Source organism: Sturnira hondurensis, unplaced genomic scaffold, assembly GCF_014824575.4.
Source record: "Sturnira hondurensis isolate 20B ecotype Veracruz unplaced genomic scaffold, ASM1482457v3 Scaffold0022908, whole genome shotgun sequence".
NCBI lineage: Eukaryota > Metazoa > Chordata > Mammalia > Chiroptera > Phyllostomidae > Sturnira > Sturnira hondurensis.
The window spans coordinates 1,112,052-1,139,619 of record NW_028095539.1 but is presented as its reverse complement, the minus strand read 5'-3'; the positions used below and the strand labels follow the sequence as shown (position 1 = coordinate 1,139,619).

The window sequence follows — 27,568 nt, the reverse complement described above, 5'->3', positions numbered from 1 at the left end:
TTTCCAGAATAGGTAGAATCATACCATATGTAACTTTCTCAGATGGCTTCTTTCACCTAGCAATATGCATTTAAGGCTCCTCTGTGTATTTTCATGGCTTGGTAGCTCATTTCTTTTTAGTACTAAATAACATTGTATTGTCTGCATATGCCATAATTTATCCACTCACCTACTGAAGGTCATATGGGTTGCTTCCAAGATTTGGCAATTATGAATAAAACTGCCGTAAACATCTGTGTGCAGGTTTTTGTATGGACAAAAGTTTTCAACTCAGGTAAATGCCAAGGAGCATGATTGCTGGACACCATGATAAATATGGATAGTTTTGTAAGAAGCTGCCAAACCATCTCCCAAGGTGTCTTCACCATTTTGCATTCCCTCCGCCCAGTTTAGGAGAGTTCCTGTTGCTCCACAGACGTTTGGTGTTGTCAGTGTTTTGGATTTTGGCCATTCTAAGAGGTGTGTAATGGTATCTAATTTTTTAAATTTGTACTTTCCTGATGACATATGGTATGGAGTATTTTTTCATATGCTTATTTTCCATCTCCTTTGGGCAAGTGCTCCTTATACAATGAGAAGTATATCTTCTTTGATGAGATATCAGTTAAGGTGTTTGGCCCATTTTTTTGAAAGATTTTATTTATTCTCAGAGAGGGGAAGGAAGGGAGAAAAAGAAACATCAATGTGTGGTCATATTTCACGCGGCCCCCACTAGGGACCTGGCCCGCAACCCAGGCATATGTCCTGACTGGGAATCAAACCAGTAGCCCTTTGGTTTTCAGGCCGATGCTCAATCCACTGAGCTATACCAGCCAGAGCTGGCCTATTTTTTAAATTGAGCTGTTTGTTCTTACTGTTGAGTTTTAAGGGTTTAAGAGTTGTTTATGTATTTTGGATAGAGTCTTTTATTAAGTATCTTTTGCAGATAATTTCTCCAAGTCTGTGGCTTGTCCTCTCTTTCTCTTGATATTGTCTTGGGCAGAGCAGAAGTTTTTAATTTTAATGAAGTCTAGCTTATCAGTTATTTCTTTCATGGATCATGTCTGTGGTATTGTATTTGAAAAACCATCACTATACCCTAAGTCAAGTGTCCCCAGCCTCCAGGCCATAGACCAGCACCGATCTGGGCCTGTTAGGAACTGGGCCGCACAGCAGGAGCTGAGTTTGAATGTAGTACACTTGAATCATCTGAAAACCATCCCCTCTACCCTGGTGTGTGGAAAAATTGTCTTCCACAAAACCAGTCCCTGGTACCAAAAAGGTTGGGGACTGCTACCCTAGGTCATCTAGGTTTTTTCCTATGTTACCATCTAGGATTAAAAAAAATGATTTTATTCATTTATTTTTAGAGAGAAGGTAAGGGAGGAAGAAATGGAGGGAGACGAGTATCACTGTGTGGTTGACTCTTGTGCACCTCCTACTGGGGACCTGGCCTGCAGCCCCTGCATGTGCCCTGACTGGGAATGGAACTGGTGACCCTTCGGTTCACAGTCTGGCACTCAGTCCACTGAGCCACACCAGCCAGGGCTCATGTAGGAGTTTTATAGTTTTCTGTTTCACATTTCAATTTATGATCCATTTGGAATTAATTTTTATGAAGATGTAAGGAAGATCTGTGTCTAGATTCAGTTTTTTGCACGTGGATGTCCACTTGTTTCAGTACTGTTTGTTGAAAAGACTGTCTTTGCTCTGTTGTATTCCCTTTGCTCATTTGGCAAAGGTCAGGTGACTGTATTTATGTGGGTCTATCTCCAGGCCTTCTTTTGGTCTGTTGTCTGTTCTTTCACCTGTACCCTCCTGGTTTGGTTCCTGTAGCTTCGTAGTAATTCTTGAAGTCTGTTAGTACTAGTCCTTTGATATTGTTCTTCTCCTTCAATAGTGTGTTGACTATTCTGGGTCTTTTGCCTCTCCGTATAAACTTTAGAATCAATTTGTCAGTATCCACAAAATAACTTGCTGGTATTTTGATTGTAATTGCATTTAATCTGTGGATCAAGTTGTGAAGAACTGACATATTGACAATATTGAGTCGTCTTATCTATGAACATAGAATGTGTCTGCATTTATTTATTTCTTTGATCTTATTTATTAGAGTTTTGTGGTTCTCATATAGTTCTTGTATATATTTTTGTTAGATCTGTACTGAAGTAGCTGTTATTTTAAGTTACTATATTATTTTTATGTAAGGCAAGAGTTCATATCTGTGTAGAACTCTGCTGTTCTACAATTGTTCTCAAGCTAACAGTTGAAAAGTGGGAAGTAAAATTAGCTAAAAGTGGATTTTTCAGAATCCATGCATTCAAACTTAAATCCTTTATTCATGGGGAAGCCCTTAGCATATACCCTATGGGCTTTGGTTTGCCCTGAGGATTTTTCTGTATATTGCTCAGCATAGTTACTGATCATGTTGATGCCATTCAGTCATTGTATTAATCATGATTTCTTTTTGTTGTAACTGAAAGAAGTCCAATGAAATCTGGCTTGAGCGAAAAAGGGAATTTATTGGCTGTCAATATGGTGAATGTAATGATAAAGCTGACTTTGGATTTTGCTGGATCAAGGTGTTCTATTTATATTTTCAGAGATTTGTCATCTCTTTCTCTCTTGGTTTTCTGTCTTCTGTGTTGGGTTCATTTTTGGGCAAGTGCTCCTTACACAGTGGCAAAGAGATGGCTGCTAGGACATCCAGGCACATGTTGTACCCCTTTAGTCACCCGAGTGGAAAAAGAGTGTCTCACATTATTTTGGGCCAGACCTAAGGGTAACTGTGCTAGGCCCCATTTGGGTCATAGGCCAGTCTGTGAACCAGTCACCATGATTCTGAATTGGGTGGCTCTGAGGTGTCGATTGAGGATGAGGGAGGATGTGTGTAGGGGACTCTTCAGTGCTACCTGGATTTTATAGCCTGAGAATGGGCAGGGTACTTTTCCTGGTAATCATGCTATTACCAGGAAAAGGAAGAATGGATACTAGACAGCCAAAACAGATGTCCATTGCAGTCATCAAAAAATGTTTTGTTCAAAGTATTGCTTTAAAAAACATGGAGGTGTATAATCTAGTTTGGAATGATTTACAACCAAATGATTAAGTTTCAGTACTTAAAAAATGTAGGTCTGTGGCTTTCTCAAAAACTGCCCTATACGCTTGATTTATCCAGGATTCTACACGACTGGGGTCTTATCTCACATCTAACTTTCTGTTAGAGTCCTTTAATCACTTATTCTTTGAACAATCATTTTAGATTCAGCACCGTGCTAGACTGTGGAAAGTGGAGTGCAAACTCTATAAAATAGGAACTAGACCTCTCTTTTACATGCATAGGAGACTTTTTTGTTTGTTTGTTTTGTATTCTAGCTTTTGAACTTCTTTTGGTATTATTTCACAACACATTTCGCATTCCCTGCTTTATGTTGCATTGTGAACATGCAGTCTGTTCGAAGACTTTCATTAGAAAAAGAAAGCTCTACTGAGGACGCCACTGTAAGCTTGCTTTGCCCAGCAGGAAACCTTAATAAATTGTTTCATTTAAAGACAGTTTTCTTACCTTTAATGTGTTCTTAGGCATTAGAATATTATGCTATCACAAAGCCTTAGTTGAAGAGAAAAGAGATTTAGATGAATTGTTGTCTAGATTGTAATGTCATTTAGTATTTTCATGGATAATTGGTAATAAAAACAATGTAATGGAAAGACTGTAGGGTTTGACATCAGTTTTCTTCTGTCACTCACTAATAGTTTGACCTTGGGAAGGTTATTTAAACTGAATTTCAGTTTGCCCAGTATTTAAATGGGGCTTATATCTATCTGTCAGGTTGTTTTGTAAGTTAGAGACAATAAGTACTAAAATGCCTAATACTGATAACAGGTACAAATTAGGCATTCTCGTGGTGACTTAATTCAACATCATCTTTCAGTGAAAAAAACAAAAACTCCTCTAATCTTTCCCCTAAGAGGAAACAATGAAACTTCCCACAACTGTGATTTTGTTAAGGGATTAAATCTTCTTTCTGATATAGAATTAATTTAAATTCCTTTTTTGAAAGAATTCAAATATTAGAATAATAGATTAATATATGTAACTTTCTTCAAGAAAAGAAAATTGAATGATGAATTTTCTCTTTCAGAAAATATAGGATTAATTCTGAATTTCTTCAAGAAAAATACATTTTGGACACATGGATAATTTCAAATGATCAAACTATATTTTTCCCCTTCACTTACATGTCAGAGGTAAACTTAAATAAGACCCAGTGATCAATCCTCAGTTACCAGAATTTTTAAATTTAAACTATGTACTTGTGAGAAGAGCCAGAGGTGAATAAAATCAGCTGGTATCTGAGAGTTATTAAAGGAGTCCATTTCTGGAATATGGTCAGTACCTAGTGTGTATTAGTCGAGATTTCTGTACTCAGCAGACACTGTCCCTGGTACTCACTCAGAATGATGGAACTGGCTTGTAGAAAGTGAAAGGAGAGCATTACATTAGTTAGTTAGGTTGTATTTACTATGAAAGGAAAATTGATAAAAGTATTTTTGACAAATTAACTACCAAGACCAAAATGAAAAATATTTTTGTAATGGCATTCCATGAAGTAGAAAATCATATGCAGAACATTTAACTTATTCCGTCTTCCTAACAACAAATACTTTGTTAATAAAAGTTCTTCCTCCTCCACCGAATCTTCAAAAATATATTTAGCAAAATCTAAGAGCAGGTTTCTAAAACCAGACCATCCGGGTTCAAATTCCAGCTCTACTGCTTATAACTTATATCCCCGTGTAATTTTGGGCAAATTGCTTAATTCCCCTGCTTGCCTTAGTTTCCTAAACTGTAAAATGGGAATAATGATGGTAGCATCACATAGTGACATTGCAAAGATTAAATGAAAACAAAATTAAAGAATTAAGCACAGAAATGGCACAGAGTACCTCTCAGTCTCAACTATCATTGAGGACAGTTGAGGCTCATCACAGTGTCACTGTTCCTATTGTAGGTGTTTTCCATCCTCACATTTGAGAGCAGGGCACTGGGAAAAGATCGAAGGCAGTTCTAGGCCCAGGGCCTTTGGAAGGCTCAACTGGGTTTCTGTCTTGCCTCCAGCAGCCCCAGCAAATCCAGTTTAGGTTTTTTAAAGGTCTTAGTCCCCGGGGTGGACCTTGGAACAAGCCAGCCTATATTCTCTTGGGTTTCCTGGATGGGGATTGCGTTACCTCAAGTTTTGTTTGGGTTTCTGTGGATCTGCAGCAGGATAGAAGCTCAGACCTAGACCCAATTTAAGTTGAGATTTAGGGCTGACCCCTGCTACAACCCGCCCCCCCCTCTTTTGGAAAATGTTTTTCTATCACACTTTATCTACTCAGCAAATTCTTACTAGCTTGCTGTATAAAACATGCTGGAGTTGGGGTTCCATACAGACAGAAGGGAAAAAGCATTTGTGAAACCATGGAGGAATGGTTCATTTTTCTTTTTATTAAAAAAAAAAGTGGGACTTTCAGTAACATGATCAGCTTGAGGGGACCCTATGCTGTCATGCTTAGTTTGACGGCCAGTTCTACAGGGCAGAGACCTTTGCTTATTTGGCTCACTGCTAAGTCCCCAGCACCTAGAACAGTGTGTGGTACACCAAGTAGGCAGGCCCTCGGTACAGTTTTGTTGGACAAATGAATGCATTGGCACAATTCCACTTAATTGCAGTGAATCTTAATACTTTCATTAATTTCTGCAGTTTTATTGTTGATAAAGACCTCATTTTTAGTAGGTTGAATGGCTCTCTGTTTGCTGTATTTTATTTTTTAATGGAAATCCTTGGACATTTATGTTAGAAGCAAGAGTAATCATGCAGTTTTCTCTCCAGCAATTTTTCTGGAAGATACTTTTTAGCCTTTTCTATGAGCAGATGTGCTCACGATGAAAGTTTAAAGGAAGGCGTGCTCAGACTTTTCTCACTGGGTGAGGAATGCCTTTTCCTCTCCCTTTAGTAAGTGTCCATCACACTTCCCAGAGCACAATGAAGCTTTTACTCGAGGCTCGGCAGCCCATACTTCTTGCATTTTTAGGCTTTTTCTGCCACCCCTGGGAAACTGCCTGGTGGTCTGTCATCATGGGAATTCATCTCGCTAAAAGCTGATTCCCCACCTTTTCCTCTAGCAGAAGCAGTGGGTGTAGTAAGTAGTAGGAAGAGCTCTGGACTTTGGTCTGCAGTATGGCTCTGCAACTAACGGGATCTGACCTTGGAGAAGTTATTCATCTCTTTTCTTTAGTTTTCTCATTTGAAAATATGAGTCTGATAATGCTTCTTCTAGGGTTGCTGTGAGAGTTAAAAAATGCTGACTGCAAAATAATTAACTGCCTGGTTCCTTTTGTTTCTTCTGTCATATCAAGTCATCACTTTTTACTCTTTCAGCCTCCTGACTCAAAAGAACACCTGTACTGATTTTTGTGGCTTGGAGGACTATAGAGTCTTTGAAATGCTTTTGTGTATATATATGTTATATAGACAAAAATATATAAAATGTATATGTATATATGTATATATATGAAGCAATGTGAAGTTTGTTTTCATGTATTTCTAAAGACATGGAAAAGCTATTTTTTAAAAAACTCATATACTTAATATAAAAGTTTTCCAGAATGTCAGCTTAAAGTGAGAGTCTTCCGAGATAGTTCCTATGCCCCTACTTGGCATCCTATAGAGGGCATAGCATGCATTTGTGTTTGCGTGTTGAGGTGTGTGTGCCTGTAAAAGAAACAGAGAGAGGGAGAGGAAAAAGGAATGCGGGGTGGGGTGGGGGGCGGTGGATGAGATTGAAAATATATGAATGGTGAAAGAGATAGTTTATCCTGCTTTTGTAACTTTAGCTTTGCTGTGCAGTGTGCCAAAAGTTATTTCTCCCTAGGGAGGGTCTTTTTCAGTGGTTTGTGAGGGCAGCATAAATTCTCACGTGGTGTTTGAGGAAGATGGTAGTACAATTTACTACAACCAAAGTATTTTTTAACTTGTTAGAAGCCGAAATGGGATTGCAGTGGCAAAGTTGTCAGTGCACTCAAGTTTAACAAGTGTTTGGAGGATTAGTAAAGGAAATGTAGTTTACTCTGCAGCTTTTATGACAAAGAATTTAAAAGGTTTTTTCTCTAAGCCCCACCATGTGTTTCTTCCTTTTCTCTAAAACATACCTCTAAATTGAAAAGAGAGATGAATCTCTTAGGGAGAAACTATTAACTCTGAGGGAGTTTATCTTTGTTGAAGAGGAAGCAGAGCATTTACATTTGAATTGATTCTGAGTGTAGCTTGTGCCCTAATCTCGTTTCTCCTAGAAATTGGTGAAGAGTTTAAGTACTTCCTATTTTGTGTTCTGGTCCTTGTAGTGCTATCCTAATTTTCTTGGGGATCATAAATTTCCTAACTCAAAGTAAGCAAACTTCTGAGTCAGCGTGTATTGGCTTTGTGTGGGAATGATTTCTGTAGTTGTCACAGTGATATAAGTAGGGCCGCTGGCCAAAATTGTCTCATTTCACAGCACTGATTACCACACTAAAAAAATACTAGAAAAAAGATAAATATTACAGGAGGTTTGAAAGAGAAGGAATAAAATCACCTCCATCACAATCTCAATTTAAAGTTTTGAATATTTCCATTTGACGTAGTTGCAGTTGGTGTACAGTTTTAAAAGAGAAAATCAATTTTGAAGGCTCCAGCACAGGCTTCCAGTTTGATGAATCGGTTCCCTATTATTTTGCATATAAGTTGTTCCCTTTTAAAATAAGACATATTACGACGTGGGGGAGTGGTGGGGGGAAAATGAAGACAACTGTATGTGAACAATAATAAAAATGTGAAAAAATAAAATAAGACATTAATACTACTCTCAAGTTTGTGGACTTTTGTGAAACATCTTTGGTGTTTTTTTTGTTGTTTTGGTGGGGAGATGGGGGGGTTGGGGAGATGGAGAGGCAGAGGGGCCCGAAGGACTGTTCCAAAGATGGACTGTTCCCAAGATGAACTGTTACAGATGAAAATGTTTTTCTAAGTCCAAAATTTGTAAGAAGCCTTAAATGGAGCCATTTTCTGAGATTAAAAAGTACTAGTATATCAGTATTATGCTCTATGATGAATCAAAGTTCCACTTCTTAAAAAAATTAGCTTTATTTTAATCTCTAAAAATTTTAGGGATTCTTAGGTTGCTTTTCATGCCTGCTTCTATGACTGATTAGGTTATACTTTCTTCTTGTACATGGAGAGGCAATCTACTGATAGTAGATTTAGGTCATTTTAACCTAAAGAGAATAGAAACCATCTACCTAAAATATTTGTTGGTAGAAGGAATTTTTGGTATTTACTCTCATGCCTTATTAGATAGCTGTGTCCTGGACTGGAGTTAGCTTTTGTAGCAGCTGTGAAGTCCTCACCTTACATTAAATGTTCCCAGTTAAAGTTCATTTCTGAGACTTGGGACTGTCATTCAAACCCACCCCAAAGAAACAGGATGTGTATGCTAGTTCATGGCTGTCAGATGAAGATACCTTGTTGGAGCTATGGTTTGATGAAACCCAGTGGCCTATTGTTGTTATTTGTAATTTTTTTTAATTTTAACGGAATAGTAAGTTAGGGCTTAGGGAACGTAGGCTGTATTTGTTCCTTAGAGATTGGGACAAGAATCTTGCCTTTGCTGAATGAGCTTATGTAGTAAGAGACTAGCTTGAAAATGATTCGCCCGGCGTTTGCACTGGGTGTATTTGGAAAGGAAAGCCTCTCTGCATTGTGCATTTTAAAAAGTGTCTGCAAGCGTGCTTAGAAAAGGGCAGCATTGCTGGTCTTGGCTGTCAATGTCTTGCTGCTACTGACTGTGTTTAACCAGAAAGGGAAACTCAGAGTAGAAAAAGTCTCACTCCCAAGACTTTACAAGAAAACCCCTCTTTGTTGATTTATATATATATATTTTAAAGGAGCTTGACATCTTCATCAAGTTCACAGTGGGCTTGCTTTGTTTGCTTTCTCTTGAATGCTTGATAAGATTTTTCTTCTATTGTTTTGTGCAGCAAGAACAGATCTTTCTATGGCTGGGGTGGGTTTTTTGTAAATCCACAATATGGTCATTGTCTGCTGGTGAATAATTGTGGCTGCTTTTTGTACAACCAGAACTAAGGCTTTGGCTGTGAACAGATTCCTTCTTAGCGTGAAAAGGGACTAATCCATGTAAATACAGCCCCAAAATAAAGCTTTACAGAAAAAGGGGAAGGCCGCTAAGCAGGAGGGCACAGGTCAGCAATTTAACCTTTAACCTAACAAATAAGAAGCATGAAAGTTCCAGAATTGGTTTACAAAAGAAAGCTCCTGTGATCTGTCAGTTTTTCTTTTTAGGAGGGAACTGGGTGAGGGATCTGACTGACAGCTAGTGCCTTTTAACTGCAGACTGTAATTAACTGCCAAATTGAAACTTGAATATTTGCAGGAGAATTTCTCTTAAATAAATTGAGATGGCAGAATAGGCTGCAAAAGCATTGGTCAGGGGCTTGCTTACATGGGATTTTTACCCTTGAAGTGGGAGCATAGGCATTGGACTTGCCTACCTTGAAGATTCGTTCCTAGTTTGATAAAGAGTCTGTGGTCTGACTCTTACCAGTCAAATTAGACATGAACTTTGCAGTTTAAGGCCAGATGAAACTCTTTCCTCTTTTCTAGTATTATCACTGATACCCTTTTTAGACTTTTCAAGCTCCATGAATTAATTGCAGACTTTACTAAAGATACATTAAGGGCTTTTTGTAAATGTAATTAATGTTTTCTACAAAATAGAGGTCTTTAGATTTCATAATATGTACAACTTTTATGACTTGCTGCACTATTAGAAACTCTTGTGTGCCACGCAGACCACTGTGAAGCAGAGGACACACAGGCTTTCTTTCCTGTGTTGCTGTTTTGTTCAACATGCTTAGGCAGTCAGAGCAGAGCCGATCAGGGAAGTTAAAGCAGCAGAAAGTGAAGCGTAGGTGTTTACTAGGCAAGGCAATGGGGCAAGTAGAAAACTGAAAAACGAAGGATTCCTGAGTAGGCTTGAAGGGTTAATAAAATAAGGTTTGTGCTAGGTGGTACGTTTCACTTTTATGCTTTCTACTCATTTACAAACTTTGCAAACAGTTTGTATTTATTTAATCACAACAGGTAATCTTGTTAATGAGTGTTAGTTTTTGCTTAAAGCATAATGCATCTGAAGTCAGCTGTTCTGTTTCACTATAGAGAATTCTGGAACTGATAAAAACTTTAATTACTGAGAATCATTCAGATTAAAAAGGAACAATGAACTAAAGACTTTAAAGTTGGTTCCCTGTAGATTAGTAATAGTAATTAGACTGTGTAACTCCATTGTGGGAATGAAGTCCCAAGGATGATTGTTTGTTTTTCAGTTGTCCATAGTATGATTTTATAGGTTGTTTAAAACTTGTCCTTTCAAAGGGCCTAGTGGCCTGCCTCAGTTTCCCCAAGGTCTTTAGAGACTAGAGATTATATAATGTTGCAGATTAAAATTAGCATACAGTTAAGTGGCCACCTTCAGTAAGCTCAGGTGGGCACCCCCTTCTTCCTAGCTGATTGTGATAGCTTCCTACCTGGCCTTTGTGCTTTCTTTCACATCCGTATTTAATGCTGTCGTCTGAGGGGTCTTTTAAAGGCACAGCTGAGACCACAGCACTCCCCTTCTTACATCTTTCTGTGTCCTCTTACCAACAAGCTAAAGTCAAGCTCCTTAGAAGGGCAGATGAGGTCTTCTGTGGTCTGTCCCTTACCCATCCTAGCTTTGTCATAGCCCTCTCCTGTTCTCCTAAACATGCATTTTCCAGGGTGTCCACTTTCATTTGTCCATTTATCCATTCCATTTTCATTTGTGCATGAAAATGCACAAATTCTATGCATGTTTTCTATTTCCATATCATATTTGGTTTCCCAAAACTGTGAGAAGGGCCAGTATCTTTAAAAAGGGCATCTAATTATTGATGCTTTGAAAATAGCTAGCATTTGTATAGGCTTTACGCTCTTTATTTTTTATTTTAGTTTTTAAAAAATATTTATTTATTTTAAAAGAGAGAATAAGGAGAGAGAAAGAAAGGGAGAGAAGCATCAATGTATTGTTGCCTCTTGCACACCCCTTCTTGGGGGCCTGGCCCGCATCCCAGGCTTGTGCCCTGACTGGGAATCGAACTAGCTCAATCCACTGAGCCACATGAGCCAGGGGGGCTTTATGCTCTTTAAATAGTCCCATGTTCTTTCATTTAATCTTCGCAGCAACAGTACAGAATGGGCAGTGTTTTCTGAGAGGAGCTCAATAAATATTTGAATGGATGGGTGAGTAAATGAAGGAGTGAACTATGGAGTCAGAAAACAAGTTACACTTAAAATTCTGCTACTTATTAGCCATGTAATTTTGGATAAGTAATTTAACTGCTCTGAGTCTATTTGCTAATCTATGAAATTAAGTCTGTACCAGCCTTGCTTATCATACTAGATGGTAGTAGGACTGAATGAAATAATGTACAGTAAATAAAAATGCTTTTCAAATTTAAATTCCATGCAAATGTTAGTTACTGTTGTCTATATTTCTTGTTACTGTTGTTGTTATTCCAGGTCCTATAAATGAAGAGAAAGCATTCATGATTATAGATTTGCATTTTAATAACTGAAAAAAATTAGTATCATTTGATTCATATCACATTAAAATATAAGTTTGTCTTGATAGCAAACAGAATGGTGTACTTTTGCTCTCTTTCATAAGGAAAATGGCAGGTTTATATTGTTAGTAAATGCCTACAAAGGAAGCACATCCTAGATAGTAAATGGGTATTCAGATGCAGTGTTTAGAGGCTCCTCTTTGTTGTATGTTCTGTTTGGGTTGCCCTTTTAGGAACCGCAGGGTCATATTTGTCTGCTAGTTCTGTTATCTATATGTAGCTTTCTTTTAAGCTGTTATTTTTATATATTTTTTGTATTATATATTTTTGGGTACTATTTTCCCTGGCTGTATTTCTTCTCCTTGTTTTCCTTTTTTTGTCCTTACTCCCTCAGGTTACATTTATATTTTTATCCTTTTAATTTTTTGCATTTTTGCAAGTCATTGCAAATTGTTCACAGAAGATGGAGTATAAACTGTCTCCATGTGATCTTAGCCACACCTTGGTCTCTGCTATCACCTACAAGACCAATAGTTTCTCAGAGTGTGTCTGGTCCAGACTCCTGATTGACAGACCTGGGTCCTCTGTTTTCTGTCAGTAACTGCTTTTGAATGCCCCATAGATGCTTAAATTAAATTTAGTAGGCCCCCACTCTCCCAAATCTTCAACCCCAACTGCTGACCACCCAGCAAAACAAAACTGAAGTGCTAGTCCTAAATGGTTCCTTCTATTCTAGGGTCTTGTCAAATCACATTAGTACCTATTCACTTGCTCATGCCAGAAACCTGAAAGTCATCCTGGACTCACCCTACAACCAATTAAATGACAGTGTTTCTTTTGTTTTAAAAATTACTTTAAAGTATCTCAAAGTTATAGAAAAGTTGTTTTATACTGTAAAGGACTTTATTTCTCTGCAACATTTGCAAATAAATTGCAAATTTCACTGTCAAGGGAGCCAGTGAGTATTTGCTGTAAAGAAGGGGATTCTACATAACCACAGTACAGTCATCTAAATGAAGAAGTTAACATTGATATAGTACTGCCATCTGGTTCTCAAAGTTGTGCCAATTACTCCAGTAATGATGTTCTTTAAAGCAAAAGGATTCAATTCAGGATCAAAAATTGTACAAAGTAAGTTTTATGTCTCTATCGTCCCAGTCCCCCTTAGTCTGGGAGCGTTCTCAGTCTTTCCTTGATTTTGTGACCTTGACATTGGAGATTGCAGACTTTGATTTATGTTTTTCTGATGTCTCCTTGTGATTACATTTAAGTTAAATATCTTTGGCAGGAAAATCATCCAAGTGATGCTGTGCTCATCTCATTATATCATCAGATAATGATGGTCATCATTTGACCACTTGATTAAGGTAGTGTTTACCAGTCTTCTCTCTTGAAAAGTTAACTCTTCACCCCTTTGTAATTAATAAATGTTTGGAGGAAAAGTACTTTGAAATTACATAAATATTTCATTCCTCAGTATACTTTAAAAAAAATCTTATGTATTGATTTTAGAGAGAGGGAGGAAGAGGGGCAGAGAGAGAGAAAGGGAGACGTTGATTTGTTGTTCACTTATTTGCCCATTCATTGGCCGCTTCTTGTATGTGCCCTGACTGGGGAGCGAACTTGTAACCGTGGTATATTGGGACAATGCTCTAACTAACTGAACTGCCTAGCCAGGTCCTCATTATGTTTTTAGTTAATTTCTTTATACGACTTTGGACTCATCATTTTCTTTCTTATTCAAGTTTATTATTGAATTACTCATATTATTAATGCAGTTGAATAAATTGCATTATTAATTTCCAGGTTTGATCAGTAGGAGGCAGGTTTGTGTTCTTTTCGGGTACAAGGTGTTCCATGCTTCTACTTTCTTTTTCTTGGCCCTGAAATCTGCCATTTCTCTAAGGAGTCTTGTTCCCCTTAGTGGAGAATATAATTTAAAACCCAAAATCTGGATGCTAGGCGTGCTCACTGCTATTGGGTAGTGCTGCCCCCGGGCCTTCTTAGTGGACAGAGCTAGAGAATATGTGATGTGTTTGATACTTGTATTGAAAAGTGTGAGTTCACACCAATACAAATCAGTCCAACACCACGAGATTGATACTAGTTTTCTCTTTTTCTGTATTTGTAACTTCCTTTTTGGCAGTGAGCAGCCTACTTTTCATGGTCCTTAATACATTTACTTATTTTATTAATCCCTGGTATATGACCAGTCTCTCATCACGGTCATCACGCCCTCTATCCTTCATGGATGCATGCCCTCCTTACTCCACTGGTGTTGTCGCACCCTATGACACTCTCCCACATGGGTGCCCACCTCACCCAGCTTGGGCTTTGACAGCCCCTGCCAGATTGTCCATTGTGAATACCATACCTTCTTCACCTTGAGTTGTGACAGAGATGACTGTCACTTCTCTCTGTGTTGTTGTGTTCCTCAACCTGCTTGGATTCTGACACTATGTATTAGGTGGTCCCTGCATGGAAGTTCCCTTTACCCTGCTTGGGTGCTCTGATGCCCCCCACCAGGCAGCAGCTTCCTGTGGATTCCCTGTTCTCCCTGTTTGGGTTCTGATTTCCAACGCTGGGCATCTCCTCTGCGTGGGGCACTCTTGATACTCTTCTTGGGTTTTGATATCATATGTCAGATTGTCCCTTAGAGTATGGGCACCCTGTCTTATTGCTTGGACTCCTGTATCCCCATGTTGGGTACATGCCTAGATGGACACCATTCTTAACCCACTCTGGACCACTTCTCACTAAGAGAAGTGGCTACTTCTCACTAAGTATGGTTGTGTACTTTGGCTTTAGGATTAGATTATCAGTGCGGAAGAAGAGAAGAGAAAGGGCGAGTCTAATTTCTAGGTCTCTTTCCTATCTTTCTTGTTTTTTGTCATCCAGCTCCATTGTCTTTGTCTTCGTTCTTATTCTCTCATTCTTCCTTGGATTACTGCCACTTAATTGGTTTCCTTGGCTGGAGCTTCCCCCTTCCATCATACTGTCAGTGAGACAAGGAAAACAGATGTAATCATGCCCGTCTGTTGCTTAAACTCTTAATGCCTTTCCATTACCTATAGGATAACACTCAACTCCTTACCGTGGCATACAAGGCCCTTCATTGGCTGACCTCTCCTCCCTCTTCTCTCACTGCCTATCGTGACCTTGTGTTCTAGAGGAATCACTTTAATCTCGTCTGCTTCCATGCCTTAGTACCAGATCTTTCGTCTTTCTGTAGCAAGCATTCTTTTTTCTTTTTTCCTGGTTTACTTTCATTGTCCTTTAAGACTGAGATCAGATGTCCCCTCTTGTAGAAGGACATTTTAATTGTTTCTTTTTTCAGTCTATCCTCACCTTCCCCTCACTCTCACTCTTACTCTCACTCCATGCACTCTTGGTTAGGTGACTTTCCTTTTGCTGCCCTGTGTATTATGTTATAACTGTCTTCTCCATTATTCTTTAGGGCAGGAACCATGTTGCTTAAGTGCTTTTCCAGAGGATAACCCCATTCAATTGGTAGCTAGCTAGATAAAAAAGCATTTAAAATATTTTTGTTTTAGACAATTTCTCATTCAGTGGAATTTGTCCAGTCATAAGCAAGGCAGTATTAGTATCAGTTGTTTGTGAGCCTTTTGAATAGCCCCACCTATACAGAATTGAACATTATAATTGTATTTTTATAGTTACATTCACTTCTAGAATATCTTCAGGGACTTATCCTTGTTTTTCCTAGCAGGGTGGAAAGAGGCTAAGCGTGTGTCAGAGGTTTATTGGTTATGTTCTGTTTTGCATCCTCTGCATTCGTTACCACTCTGCTGCAGTAGGCTCTGCACTGTCCAGCACTATCTAAGTAGCTGATAAGATAGAGCTATGCTCGACTGAGAGACAGAAGAGAGACAGACTTCAGTTGGATTGCTAACCATTCACACAGATTGATGGAATCACTCAATTTGCATTTTCAGTTTACTTTGCTTTCTGGGTCAGTTTGAATTTTAATTTTTGATCCGAGGCAAGTATTAAACCTCATGGGTCCTATAATTTGCAGTACTTCTTTAGGAATGCTGTGATTGGGATCAAGGAAGAGCCTCAGGCTCTTGGTCAGGAGAGTTAGCTGAGGGCTGGGATGAGTGTTCGGTATTTGCCATTTGTGTTAACAGAGACCAGGAAGGTTGGTTTGCCAGAATAAAATTACTAAGAATGATCAGGCTTAAGATAATGTAATATATTGAAAACTAGCTTGCAGATATTTTCATCTGCCTGAGTTATGGCTGCCTAATTAATATTTGTTTTACCCAAGGTTTCCCTTTTCTTGCAACTTACATGCTCAGACAGTACAAGTGACTTTTTGAAGGAAGGTAATACTTAAATTTTTTTCCATGAAAATATCTTAGATGTTGCTCATTTCGGTGTATTGTAATGATTATCTAAAAGAGGTGCTTTTTAATCTGAGAAATTTTTCAGCCCAGTGAGAGGAACAGAAGTTTTTGAGACACTGACATCTCAAGACAGAAAGATGTCTCCAAGTTGTTGCTCTGAAGTGATGCTGAACAGTTTCTTTATTGCCATTGAGCTCATACTGTGTTGGAAAGGAAATCTCTTGGAAACCCTCACAAGGGGCTGTTTCTCAAAACCCAAGTGTTATTAGCAGAGTAAACTACCTGGAGGTCATAATTTTATTGTGTCTTCATTAAAGGGTTTTTACACAGTGTTGTTTAATTAGGAGTGTCTAACCTTCTGGTGTCTTTGGGCCACACTGGAAGGAGTTGTCTTGATTCACACATTAAATACATTGAGACATGTAATCACAAAAAAATTTCACAGTGTTTTAAATAAACTTGCGGTTTTGTGCTGGGCTGCATTCATAGCCATCCTGAGCTTCGTGTGTCCCACAGGCCACAGGTTGGACACCCTATAAGTGAAATATGTCCTTCCCTCCTTACCCTCTCTCCTTTCTTCCTTCTCTCCTAGTCTCTGATACGACAGCTGGGGAGTCAGCTGTACCCTGCCCTGTTAATAACCTAACAGTAATTATTTACAATAAAATTTAAAATGAAAAAAAATCTTTGTAAGGCTTTTTTAAATTTTAATTTTTAGTTTTTGGCATTTAAAACTGTTTTTTCATTGTTGTTCAGGTACAGTTGTCTCCATTTTCCCCTCACCACTCTCACCCACCTGAGCCATCCTCACCTCCCACCCTGGACCCTACCCGCCTTTGGCTTTGTGTGTGGGTCCTTTATGCATGTCCCATGACAACCCTTCCCCCTCCCCTCTACCCTGTTATCCGCTCCCACCTCCTCTCTGGTCACTGTCAGTTTGTTCTTTATTTCAATGTCTCTGGTTCTATTTTGCTTGCTTGTTTGTTTTGTTGATTAGGCTCCACTACAGGTGAGATCATATGGTATTTCTCTTTCATTGCCTGGTCTATTTCACTAAGCATAATGCTCTCTTTTTTAAACCAGTTGTACTCTGATCAGATGATGCTTTGAGCTGTGTCAGGCTATTAAAATATTGGTTGATAGGGGAAAGTTTTATGGATGATCAGTGCTAATTTCTGTGTTCCATATACTGCTATGGTCTGTAAAGTGAACATTCTTGTTTTTAATTGCTTAGTGTTTCCAACCAATTCCCCGAGGGCTATCTGACAGATACATTGGGAATGTGGTGTTGTCTCTGTTAGCATGGATGTGCGTGGCCTGAGTCCCTAACATCCTGGGCTTTCTTTGTATACCGATTCATAAATTGCAATGAGTATTTGAGGGACCATTCAATGCTATGGATCTAAATAAAACAAACACTTGTTTTTAAGGAGTTTGAATCTGGTGAAGGAAACAAATAGTAAACCAGCAACTGTAGATATTTAGGATAAATATATTAGAGACATGCACAAAGTGCTGTGGGAGCTCAGCCAGGGAGCAGGGAGCAAGCAGTTTTGTACCCATTGCTGTGGAAATGTTACATGCACCCAGTCTCTCCCAAGGCGCTCCTAAAATTTCATTCTATTTCAGCATTCAGCTCCGACTCCCCAATACCCCCAACTATGTCAGGCCTAGATAAGAATGAGGCACCTTAGATATAGTTTCCTAAGTACAGCTTCTCAAGCACAAATCTACTTAATCTGTAAACGAAAGAGGTTGTCGATCACCCCACCCACCCAATCCTTCCCTAACAAATACTGCTGATACAGGCCTATGACAAACACTGGAGATATTCCTCTTCAAAAAAGGGGATAGGGGCACATAGCAGTTCTGAAAAACAGCTGGGTGGGTGTGTAGTAGAAGTTGTTAAGGGAATGAAAATGATTCTCCATGGCTCTTACTTCTACCTTCTAGGCTTTTGGGTTCTAGTCATCTTTCTTTTTCAGATAAAAGGTGACATGTGTGTGCAACCCAGTTTTCGGAGCCTGCTAATGGCCTGTAGAGTTTGGTGATACAAATGTCCCCCTGTTTTTCCATTTTGTATTTTCTCTGTTCTTTTAGTTAAAGCTGGCAGTGTTTCACCCAATACAATTCTCTTTAACAATTTGTGGTTCTCTTGTGAATCTGTTGGAGTTACTCTCTCACATAAAATTTATATCCACAAATGTCTTTGCAATGAGCCCTTTTCTACTTTGGCTTTCTAATTATATCACTGAAGAACTACACTATTAAGTTTCTTAAAAGCCCTGTTGTTTAACTGAATGGTTCTTTGTGGTGTACCATCTTGGATCTTTAAGAGATCTTACAAAGAATTTTAGAATTATGCCTTTGGCTTCATCTTTAGACAGTGTTATCCTAGGAGTGCCCTGGATTTGATCTTTACCCAGAAGCCATTTCTTAATTTTAACATCATTTGTTGTCAGGAGAGGCTAGAAATGGATAAACAAATTGAATTATAGACATACAACAATAATAAAAAGGAACAGAATGTCGATATACTCAAAACATGGACAGATCTCAGCATGATAATGCTGAGTAAAAGAAGCCAGACGAAAAAGAGTATATACTGTTTGATTCTATTTACATAAAATCCTAGAAAGTCCATATTAATTTTTAATGACAGAAACCACATCAGTGGCTTCCTAGGGATGGGTGGTGGGTAGTAGAGAGGGAGGGATAGATTACAAAGAAGCATGAGGAGACTTTTAGAGGGTGATTGATTGTGGTCGTGGTTTGGTGGGTGAATACATATGTCCAAACTCATCAAATTGTATGTTTCCATTTTTTTTTTTAAGTTTCATATTGAAGTATATCTCTTACAAGAAACACGTAGCTGGATCTTTTAAAATTCAGTCTGCTTTTTAAATTTTGTTTTTCTTCCCTTTTCTTGCTTGCTTTTGGATTAATCAGGCATTTTCGTTCATTTTTTTCCCTCTTATATTTGAAACTTAAATACAATTTTTTCTTTCGGTTACTCTAAAAATAATGGTGACTGTGACTCACATCTTACTATGTACCTGTCCTTGTTCTACATGCTTCATCTATAATTTATTTAATTCTTACAAAAACCCTAGGAGATACTATTACTGTCTCAATGTTACAAATGGGGAAACTGTGGTATGGCGGGGTTCTGTAATCCGCCCAAGGCCATATAGCTATCAAGTAGCAGAGCTGCTACTACTGTACTGCTGAACTTCCCAGGTAGTGTGCCTTGAGAGTCCATGATACTAACAAGTACAAATGAATAGTCTGAGAAATTTTAGCATGCTTTTATGTAATTTAGCAAAGCTAATTGGCATCTTTACCCTCCTCTTGAACAATACCTTTAACTTATCACCCCCCCTTCTAGCTTATGTGCTTTTATTGTTGTGTATTTTACCTTAAGTCTATAAGACATTTTTAAAAATAGAACCAGTTGTTTAGATTTACCCACATATTGTCTACTTTATTTGTTCAGGTCTTCTGGCATATCGTACATTTTCTATCTGTGATAATTTTATTCTTGTTTGAATAATATCCCTTGTTGCTGACAAGTATATACTTTATTTATCTGAAAAATTTTATTTTTTCTTTCTGGATTGGTAGTTACTTTCTTCAGGCACATTGGAGATGTCATTTAATTGTCTTCTGGCTTCTGTTGTTGCTGTTTGTAAGACACTTTCCATTCTGATTATCATTTTTTAAATTACATTTAGTTTTATTTTTTAATATATTTTATTGATTATTCCATTACAGTGGTCTCATTTCCCCCCTCTTTCCCCTCCACCCTGTACCCCCCCACAATTTCCCCCTTTAGTTTGTGTCCATGTGTCACAAGTTCTTTATATTCTGTATTTCCCGTACTATTCTTGCCCTCCCCCCGTCTATTTTCTACCTACCGTCTATGCTACTACTTATTCTCTGTACCTTCTCCCCCCTTCTCCTCCTCCCACTCCCCTGTTGCTAACCCTCCATGTGATCTCCATTTCTGTGGTTCTGCTCCTGATCTAGCTGTCCTCTTAGTTTGCTTTTGTTTTAGGTGTGGTTGTTGATAACTGTGAGTTTGCTGTCCTTTCACTGTTCATATGTCTGATCTTGTTTTTCTTAGATAAGTCCCTTTAACATTTCATATAATAAGGGCTTGGTGATGATGAACTCCTTGAATTTGACCTTATCTGAGAAGCACTGTATCTGTCCTTCCATTCTAAATGAAAGCTTTGCTGGATAGAGCAATCTTGGCTGTAGGTCTCTGGATTTCATGACTTGGAATACTTCTTTCCAGCTCCTTCTTGCCTGTAAGGTCTCTTTTGAGAATTCAGCTGACAGTCTGATGGGTACTCCTTTGTAGGTGACTGTCCCCTTATCTCTTGCTGCTTCTAGGATTCTCTCCTTCATTTTCATCTTGGGTAATGTAATTATGATGTGCCTTGGTGTGTTCCTTCTTGGGTCCAACTTCTTTGGCACTCTCTGAGCTTCCTGGATTTCCTGGAAGTCTATTTCCTTTGCCAGATTGGGAAAGTTCTCCTTTATTATTTGTTCAAATAAATTTTCCACTTGTTGCTGTTTCTCTTCCCCTTCTGGTACCCTTATAATTCGGATGTTAGAACGTTTAAAGATGTCCTGGAGGTTCCTAAGCCTCTCCTGATTTTTTTGAATTCTTGTTTCTTCATTCTGTTCTGTTTGGTCATTTTTTTCTTCCTTCTGGTCCACTCGATTAATTTGAGTCCCAGTTTCCTTCCCATCACTATTGGTTCCCTGTGCATTTTGCTTCATTTTTCTTATTGTAGCTTTCATTTTTTAAAATCTAATTTGTGACTAAAATCAACCAGTTCTGTGAGCATCCTGATCACCAGTATTTTGAACTGTGCATCTGATAGGTTGGCTATCTCTTTGTCATTTAGAAGTATTGGCTCTGGGGCTTTGAGCTGTTCTTCTTCTTGAGCCATAATGTTTTGGTTTGTTTGCACCTCTTACATATGAGGTGCAGAGCCTTAGATGTTCATTGGGGTGGGGCAACCCAGTCACTAGATTGTGTCAGTGTAAGTGGGGGCAGGGTCAGAGAAGGGCAATGGTGTTTTTTCTGCTCTCTCTCAGATTTCACTCCCTTCTGCTGCTTCCCACAAGCAAATTGGGCCCTTCTGGTGCTAGTCCCCAGATGTGTGGGCCTGTGCACCCTCCAGGACCCCGTGAGTCTCTCCAACAAACTCTCTGTGAGCCTGGAAGCCTCTCCTGGCACCTCGACACCAAAAGTTTTTTCAATCGGTGGTTTTAGGCTTTATTTCCTGGTGCTGGGGTCCTGGGTTGCGTAGTCTGTTTCATTGCTCGCTCCTTGGCCTGATTTATCTGTGACTGTGGTCAGCCAGCCACCTTGCACCCTCACTGGGTCTGCCCGTTGCCACCCCGCACCTGGGATCTGCCAGCCGCTGCCTGCGCACTTGTGTGGGTCAGGCCGCTTTTTTCTGCCCGACCCCTCTCCGCCAGCCACTGGCTCCGCCCCTCTTACTGGTCTGGCAGAATGGTTTGTTGTTGTTGGACTTCAGTACAGTTCAGTTTTCTGTCTGTTTTGATTGCGTTATTGTTACTAAATCTTTGTTGTCTTTAAACTTGGTTGTGTGAGGATGCACTGTGTTTCCACCTACACCTCCATCTTGGCCGCACTGATTATCATTTGTATGCAGATACTTTGTCCTATTCCCCAGTTTAGCCATGACATGTGTCTAATGGAGTATTTTATTCTTACATATCTTGATTAAGGTTCAGCTCTTTGAATCTGAGGATTGAGATCTTTTTTCTTTATATCTCTAATTGTTTCTCTCCCATCACCCCCATTCTTTCTTCTTCCTCCGGGACTCTGATTAGACATATGTTAGAACTTCTCACTTTGTTTTCCCATTGTTTTTAACCATGCTTTTTTGTATTTTCAATCCGTCTTTCTTTGCTGCATTTCAGTTTCTTTAAGTCTGTGTTCCAGTTTAGTCATTCTCTCTGCATCTGTGTCTAATTGCTGTTAAAACCACCAGTTTAGTGTTTAATTTTAATTATTTTAAACATCATCATTGAGCTATAATTCATATCATACATTTCTTCCATTTAAAGAGCAGAATTTATTGGTGGTTGGTATACATTAATTCACTTAAATTGTGATGATAGATACCTCATAAAATTTGTCATTTTAACCATTTAAAGTGTATAATTCCATGGCATTGATTACATTCACACTATTGTACAACTACTACCACTGTCTCTTACCAGAACTACTTTATCATCTCAAACAAAGATTGGGTAGCCATTAAGCCTTTCCTCCCCATGTTTCCTCTCCTTGGTCTTGGTAACCTGTAACCTAGTTTCTATTTCTATGAATTTAAGCTAGGTTTTTTGTTTGAGTGAAATCACACAGTATTTGAAGTTTTTGTAACTGGCTTCTTTCACTTCCATGATTTGTCATGGTTGGCCCATGTTGTAGGATGTGTCAGAACTTTGTTCCTTTTTAGGCTGAATAATATTCCTCTGTGTGTGTGTGTGTGTATTACATGTTATTTATCCATTCATCTGTTGATGTACATTTGAGTTTTTTCTGCTTTTTGACAATTATGAATAATGCTGCAGTAAAGAATAGCATACAAGTATCTGTTTGAGTCCCTGCTTTCGATTCCTTTGGGTATATACATAAGAGTAGAAGTTCTGGATCAAATGGTAATTTTGTTTTGTTAGTGTTCTGAGGAACTGCCAGTCTGTTTCCATGGCAGGTACCATTTGACATTCTATGAACTAATAAGAAACATATGTGTGTGCCTATGTGTGTGGTGCAAAGTAGGTTTACAGTTGTGTGTGAAACAGTCTATTCTTGTATTATAATTGTATTATGTATACCTACTTTTGCTGATCCTATATATGTATATAACATATATATTTCTTGCCAGTTCACAGTGTGTGTGTGTGTGTGTGTGTGTGTGTGTGTCTGCTCCTAGTTCGTTATACTGGGCTCCTAAAACTTTTGATAATAGAGGTGCTAGGAGAATCTTTTTTCCTCTAACATTTAATCTTTGACCTCACATTTTAGAGCTCCTAAAACCTTTGTAAGTTCCAAAGTGATAAGAGCATCCTTAGTCCTAATATTTGGTCTTTGACCTAGTTCCTTGCACAGGGCTCCTAAATCCCTTGGAATTTCATGTGTGACAGGTGTGTCTTTTGTTCTAAGGTGACAGGTCTGGGTGGGCTTTTGGATGGCTCCTAGATGGGGGCTGGTCATCAGGAAGACCAAGCCATGATTAGAAGGTTGGAATTTTCAGTTCTAAGGCGCTATTCTCCAGAGAGGGGGAAGGGACTGGAAATGGAGTTAATAATTGGTCATGCCTACATGATGCAGTCTCCATAAAAACCCTCATAGTATGGGGTTCATGGAGCATCCAGGTTGGTGAACACATCCATACACTTAGAGGGTGACATACCCTAACTCCGTGGGAATAGAAGCCTCTGCACTCAGGGCCTTGCCCTGTATATCTATTCATCTGGCTCTTCATTTTTATCCTTTATTATATACCTTGTTATATAATAAACTGGTAAACCCAGTGTTTCCCTGAGTATTGTGAGCTGTTCTAGCAAATAATTGAATCCAAGGGGGAGGAGGTAGTGGGAACCTCTGATTTCTAGCCAAGTTGAACAGAAGGTTTGAGTAACCTAGAGACCTGCTACCTTGACTGGCATGTGAAATGTGGGGCAGTCTCATGGGACAGAGCCCCTTAACCTCCAGTTAGATAGAGTCAGCATTTAGTTAAATTGTAGGCCACCTAGTTGATGTCACAGGGAATTGCTTCTTAAAAAGTAAAGGAAAAACAGAACTTCATTGTGTGTTTGTGTGGGGAACAACCACATGTCTGCTGTCACATGTATTGTGAGTGTGGTAATAGTGTGAGAATAATGGAGAGACACATAGAAGGAGGACGGTGGGTTTTTCCTAAACACGTTCCCACCAGCAGTGTATGAGTTCTGGTTTCTTCACATCTTTGTCCACACTTGATATTGTTAGTCTTTCTTAATATAGTCATGCTAGTGGGTGTGAAGTGGTATTTCGCTTTTTATTTACACTGTCTATTGGTTAATGACGTTTAGCATCTTGTCAAGTACTTATTAGGTATTTGTGTATCTTCTTTGGAGAGATACGTATTCAGATCCCATGCCTATCAATTAATTGGATTATCTTTTTATTTTTATGTATGTTTATTACTGAGTTGTAAATACAAGTCCCTGTTAGTTTCTTTCATTTTGTAGATTACCATTTCCCTTTCTTGATGGTGTCCTCTGAAGCACACAAGTTTTTTATTTTGATGAAGTTGTCTCTCTCTTCTACTTTTTAAAAAGCAATTTCATGGAGGTATAACTTACATACCACAAAAATTCACCCATTGTAAGGTAAACAATGGGTGAATTTTTAATAAAAAATTCAAAATCAATAGTTCCTCAATAGTTTTTAATAAAACTCCATGGAGTTCTGCAACTATCACTATAGTCTCCTTTTAGAATCACTGCCCCTTTTTGGACATTTCACAGCATGAATTATATAATGGTATGTAGTCTTTAGCATCTGGCTTCTTTAACTTAGCATGACGTTTTTGAGACTCAACCATGTAGTAGTACTTATCAGTAGTTCATCCCTTCTGTTGCTAAATTGTGTGCCATTTTTGAATATACCACACTTTGTTTATTGACGAAGTTCTATTTATCTGTTTTTTCTATTGTTGTTTGTGCTTTGTTATTGTGTGTAAGGAACCATTGCCCATTCTGAGCTTACCAAGATTTACTCTTATGTTTCTTATAGGATTTTTACAGTTTTACTTCTTATACTTGTTGTCTATGATCCATTTTGAGTTGATTTTTGTGTATGGTATAAAGAGTATAACTTCTTTTACATTTGGATATGCAATTGTCCCAGCACTATTTGTTGGAAAGATTATTCTTTTTCCATTGAATTGTCTTGCCTCCTTTGTTTAAAATTTGTTGACAATTGTTTATTTCTGGAATTTTAATTTATTCATGTTCTTATGCTAGCACTACACTGTCTTGATTACTATAGCTTTGTAGTAAAGTTTGATTTAGGGAAGCGTGACTCTTTCAATTTTGTTCTTCTTTTTCAAGGTTGTTTTGGCTATTCTTGGTCCCTTGCATTTGCATGTGAATTGTAGGATCAGCCTGTCATATCTTCCCCCAAAAAACCAAACCAAAACAAAAAACCCACCAACCCAGCTGGTATTTTGATAGGGAGTGAGTTGAATTTGTATTTCCATTGGGAAGCATTGCTATCTTAACAATATTGTCTTCCAATCTCTGTCTTTCAGTTTATTTAGGTAATCTTAGAGATAGTTTTACTTCTTTTCAACCTGAGTAACTTCATCTTCTTTTCTTGTGCTGGCTAGAAACTCCAATATAATACTGAATAGAAGTAACAAGAGTGAATATACCTGTCTTGTTCCTCATCTTAAAGAAAAAGAAACATTTAGTCTTTCATCCTCAAGTATCATATTAGCTGTAGGTTTTTAAAAAAGTGCCCATTATTAGTTTGATGAAGTTCCTTTCAATACCTAGTTTTTTCAGTGTTTTTTTTTATCATGAAAGAATGTTGGATTTTATTAAATCTATTTCCTGTGTCTGTTGAGGTGATCATATTATTTTGTTCTTTATTTTTCTGATATGGTTTATTACATTAAACTATTTTTGTATGTTAAACTAACCTTGCGTTGTTGGGATAAATCTCACTTGGCCTTGGTGTGTAATTTTTCTTTATGTGTTGCTAGATTTGGTTTGCTAATAGTTTATTGAACATTTTTGCATTTCTGTAGTTTTTTGGTGATGTATGTTTTTGGTTTTGATATCTGCATTAATAGAATGAGTTGGGAAATTTTTCTTCGTATTCTGTTTTTTCCAAGTGTATGAAAAATTGGTATTAATCTTTAAATGATAGAATTCACCAGTGAAATCATGTAAATCTAGACTTTTTTGTTGCTGTTGGGAAGTTGTAAAATTAGTCATTCAATCTCTTCTTATAGGTCTATTCAGATTTTTTTTTCTTGACTAATTTTGGGAGTTTGGATTTTTCCAGGAATTTGTCCATTTCATCCAGGTTATCTAATTGGTTGGTATACATTTGTTCATAGAATTTTCTCATAATAGTTTTTGTTTCTGTAAATTTGGTCCTCGTGTTTTTTTATTTCACTACTCACACATTTTGTACTTGCAGCCACGGCATACTAATTGCCATTTTCAAATGTTGTTCTTTTGTCTAAAATGTCTTTCTGTGTCTCTGTTTGAGGAATTGCTCTTTGAATTTTAAGGTAGTTTTTTTCTTATGGTCTTCCCTCATTTGCTGAGGCAGAATTTGTTTCTCCTTCCTTTGAAGTCAGTGAACTTCTGCATCTTTGTCATTGTTGAACTTGTTTTTTTCACAGAGCAGCTCAGCATCCTGTTCCTTTCCTTTTCCCTCAGGAGGAGCATCCTGGTACATAATTGTTTCTTAGATTGCATGTTGAATAAATGAATGAGGTAAGAAAACCTTCCTTTGAGCTCCCAACCCACTTGGTTAAAGGCATCTGACTAAATGTCTAAATTCTGACTCATGATCCAATGAAGATCTGGTCTACTTCCAATGGGTAACACATTTTTTTAAAATTTAGTTATGCAGGCCAGAAAGCCACTGCTTTGATCCTGATCACTCACCTTCCCATTCACTCTCCAAATTTAATTTAGCAGAAAAATTTGATTGGTTTACCTAAATGTCTATAAACACTAGGTATCTCTTCCCATCTCAACTATACCACTATCCTAAACTCTTTACTTACTAATTTTTTAAAACTAGATAACTTCCATTCTTTCAGATCTTTTAAAAAAACACTGATAATATTTTTTATTTTTATTTTGAAGTATATTTTATTGATTATACTATTACAGTTGTCCCAGTTTTTTCCCCTTTGCCCCTCTTCGCCCTGCACCACCCTTCCTTCCAGCAATCCTCCTCTCTTAGTTCATGTCCATGGGTCGTACATATAAGTTCTTTGGCTTCTCCATTTCCTGTACTATTCTTACCATTCCTCTGTCTATTTTGTACCTACCAGTTATGCTTCTTAATTCCTGTGTGTTTTCCCCCATTATCCACCTTCCACCTCCCCACCAATAACCCTCCAAATGATCTCCACATTTATGATTCAGTTCCTGTTCTAGTTGTTCGCTTAGTTTGCTTTGGTTTTTAGATTCAGTTGTTGATAGTTGTGAGTTTGTTGTTATTTTACTGTTCATAGTTTTGATCTTTTTCTTAAATAAGTCCCTTTAACATTTCCTATAATAAGGGCTTGGTGATGATGAACTCCTTTAGCTTTACCTTCTCTGGGAAGCACTTTATCTGCCCTTCTATTCTAAATGATAGCTTTGCTGGATAGAGTAATCTTGCATGTAGATCCTTGCTTTTCCTCACTTTGAGTACTTATTGCCAGTCCCTTCTTGCCTGCAAAGTTTCTTTTGAGAAATCAGCTTGATA

At 38.1% G+C, this 27,568-nt stretch overlaps 1 protein-coding gene across 6 annotated transcripts in view; it reads left to right on the top strand.

The window, feature by feature from the left end:
• DENND1A (DENN domain containing 1A) overlaps positions 1-27,568 on the top strand; it is a 496,583-nt gene that overhangs the window by 52,079 nt on the left and 416,936 nt on the right. For 2 of the 6 annotated variants that reach the window (XM_037036477.1, XM_037036473.1), the window contains exon 1: positions 26,524-26,580. The exons of the other annotated variants lie outside the window; for them this stretch is intronic. In XM_037036477.1, the coding sequence (XP_036892372.1) occupies positions 26,572-26,580 (9 nt within the window). In that variant the 5' untranslated portion in view covers positions 26,524-26,571. Of the gene's footprint in view, positions 1-26,523; positions 26,581-27,568 lie in introns of those variants that run through there. 6 annotated transcript variants of the gene reach the window in all.